Genomic DNA, 2,500 nt, shown 5'->3' with positions numbered 1-2,500 from the left:
GGCGCCCCGGGGTAAAGTTTAGGGATTACCAAAGAGACCCTCTGGCTTGAACTTCAGGGAGAGGAGTGGAGGTGGCTGTTTGGTCACCAAGGCTAGCAGACTCCGATAAATGGTTGCTACGGGGCAGGTATCAAATGTGTGAAAGTCACACACAGTCACGGTCACGAAGGGTGTTAAGTGGCAACAAAGGGACAGTTATAATGTAATAATACGCACTGCTGAGTGAAGGTTATTCCTCAGTAATCAAGAGACTTGCAGCAAGCTGGACAGTACTGTGATCACAAGAGCATGAATAGGTGGACTGTCACACACATTCACACAGGTCACACCGCATTGACCTAGAAAAACATAGTTGCTGTATCACTTTAGCAGTTACTTACGTTCATTGATTTGTACTTGGTGACCCATATGTGTTCACTGAGCTAAGCATGAAATTTCTATGTTTTAGTTGCATATTTATTTAATGACATGACTAAATGTGTAATAATAATAATAATAATAGAATACCTTTACTTTTTTATTTTTAAGTGCCTTTCAAAACACTCAAGCATACCTTACAATCAAAATAATAAGAATATTACCGTAATTTCCAGACTACAGAGCGCACCTGAATGTTAGCCTCACCCAGTACATTTCAAAAGGAAAAACCTTTTGTACATACATAAACCACACCTGTCTATAAACCGCATGTGCCCAAATTGAAACATAAGATGTTTCTAAAGAAAGATGGTACACATAAAAGGTTTTAATAGTATACCTTAACTTTTGTTTCAAAATAGTGCCTGTTACACGACAGTAACACAGCAAGCATTACGGTAGCAACACAGCCCGAACACGGCTGGTTAAAAGAACATGCCTGTAACGTTACTGAGACGAGCACTAACAGCAGCAACACCTTAGCACTCGCTAAAAGGTCTGGGTACAAAAACATATCAAGTCACTGAGACACGGAAGAAATAATTAGTCTCTTGTTTGTACAAAGTGCTATAGTGGGTCCTTTTTTGTCATGTTATGTCACATTTGTTCAGCCTGTTATTTAGGCTGGTACAAACACACTAAACATAATACATTTCTTTTCTCAGATCATAGTTAACTGTGTGTTGGCAAATTTAGTTGACCTGAAGTTAACATGACATGAAACCCAAATAAACTCTCACCCCAATTAATGACATAGTTTCTTAATAAAATTAACATGACTGGCTTCTTCTTCTTCTTCTTCTTATTCTTACAGTAAAGTCTCGTTATATCGATATCGGATATATCGATAGTCCCGGTTATATCGATACTATTTCTATGCACGCACGGAGAAAATTACATGCAAACAGGGTCGGATATATCGATAGTCCCGGTTATATCGATATTTTTTCGGACTCCCTTGAATATCGATATAACGAGACTTTACTGTAATTCGTTTTATTCTTTTTATTCTTCTTATTCGTCTTATTTGTCTTGTTCGTCTTATTCTTATTATTCTTATTCTTATTCTTAGTCTTATTCTTCTTAGTCTTAGTCTTCGTCTTATTCTTCTTATTCTTTTTTATTCTTATTCTTATTTTCATTCTTATTCATCTTCATCTTCATCTTCGTCTTATTCTCATTCTTATTCTTATTGTTCTTATTCTTATTCTTCTTATTCTTATTCTTCTTAGTCTTAGTCTTCGTTTTATTCTTATTCTTTTTATTCTTCTTATTCTTATTCTCGTCTTCTTTGTCTTATTCTTATTCTTATTCTTATTCTTATTCTTATTCTTATTCAACAACCCAGGGGGGAGATATCAAAGGGGCAAAACAAAATTGCAATTTGCATTCAAAGACAAACCTGTTTTGTTCTTATGCATTTGTGATGTAAAAATCTTTGTTGTATCAACATTTTTATTAACCTTCATTGTTTTAGCAAAACCTGCTCAATGAGCCTTCATGATTAAATATTTTGCCTCTGCACTGCATCTGCAGAGTAGAAGTGGCCAACTTTTTTTGAAGATCAACTTTTGCGGCATCTTAACATTATTATTATTATTATTATTATTATTATTATTATTATTATTATTATTATTATTGAAAGAAGTTGTACCTTTTCCAGCTCCAAGTATTCATTCATTATTTATTCCTACCTCCCGCCAATCATTGGTTGAGAAATTTCACAAGGTCACAACCAACTGTTTAACTCTCAATTTGTAATCCTTTCCTTGCGTCCAGGTTGGAGTGTGTTTGCAGTCTGGGTTCAGACTTCCGGCGAGGAGCTGGTGTTTTAGATATGGTGTTTGAGACACCTTTTCACCTCTTCACCTGTGGCTATGACACATTTATTCGACTCTGGGACCTTCGTCTACGTCCACAGTGAGTGAAAATCTGTCCTTAACTATTAACTATTGGGAAAATGTCCATGTTATCTAAAGGACAACCGACACCTCTGGACAAGTTCTGTCCATAATTTGTAAAATCATTTCAAATGACTTCTACTAAGCATATTTTACAAAGATTCCACCGCATATAGCTATAT

At 35.5% G+C, this 2,500-nt stretch overlaps 1 protein-coding gene across 4 annotated transcripts in view; it reads left to right on the top strand.

Annotated features, from left to right (window-relative positions):
* Window positions 1–2,500, top strand: part of fbxw4 (F-box and WD repeat domain containing 4) — a 51,351-nt gene that overhangs the window by 37,514 nt on the left and 11,337 nt on the right. For all 4 annotated transcript variants that reach the window (XR_016116831.1, XM_089011443.1, XM_089011441.1 and 1 more), the window contains one exon: window positions 2,197–2,337. Coding sequence is in view for 3 of the 4 variants with exons in the window: in XM_089011443.1 (XP_088867569.1) it covers window positions 2,197–2,337 (141 nt within the window). In the remaining variant the exon portion in view is untranslated. The remainder of the gene's footprint in view (window positions 1–2,196; window positions 2,338–2,500) is intronic.

This window comes from Hippocampus bargibanti, linkage group LG13 (assembly GCF_051943395.1).
Source record: "Hippocampus bargibanti isolate YZ-2025 linkage group LG13, ASM5194339v1, whole genome shotgun sequence".
Taxonomy (NCBI): Eukaryota; Metazoa; Chordata; class Actinopteri; order Syngnathiformes; family Syngnathidae; genus Hippocampus; species Hippocampus bargibanti.
Note: the sequence above shows the minus strand (reverse complement) of the source record. Positions and strands in the feature narration are given on the sequence as shown.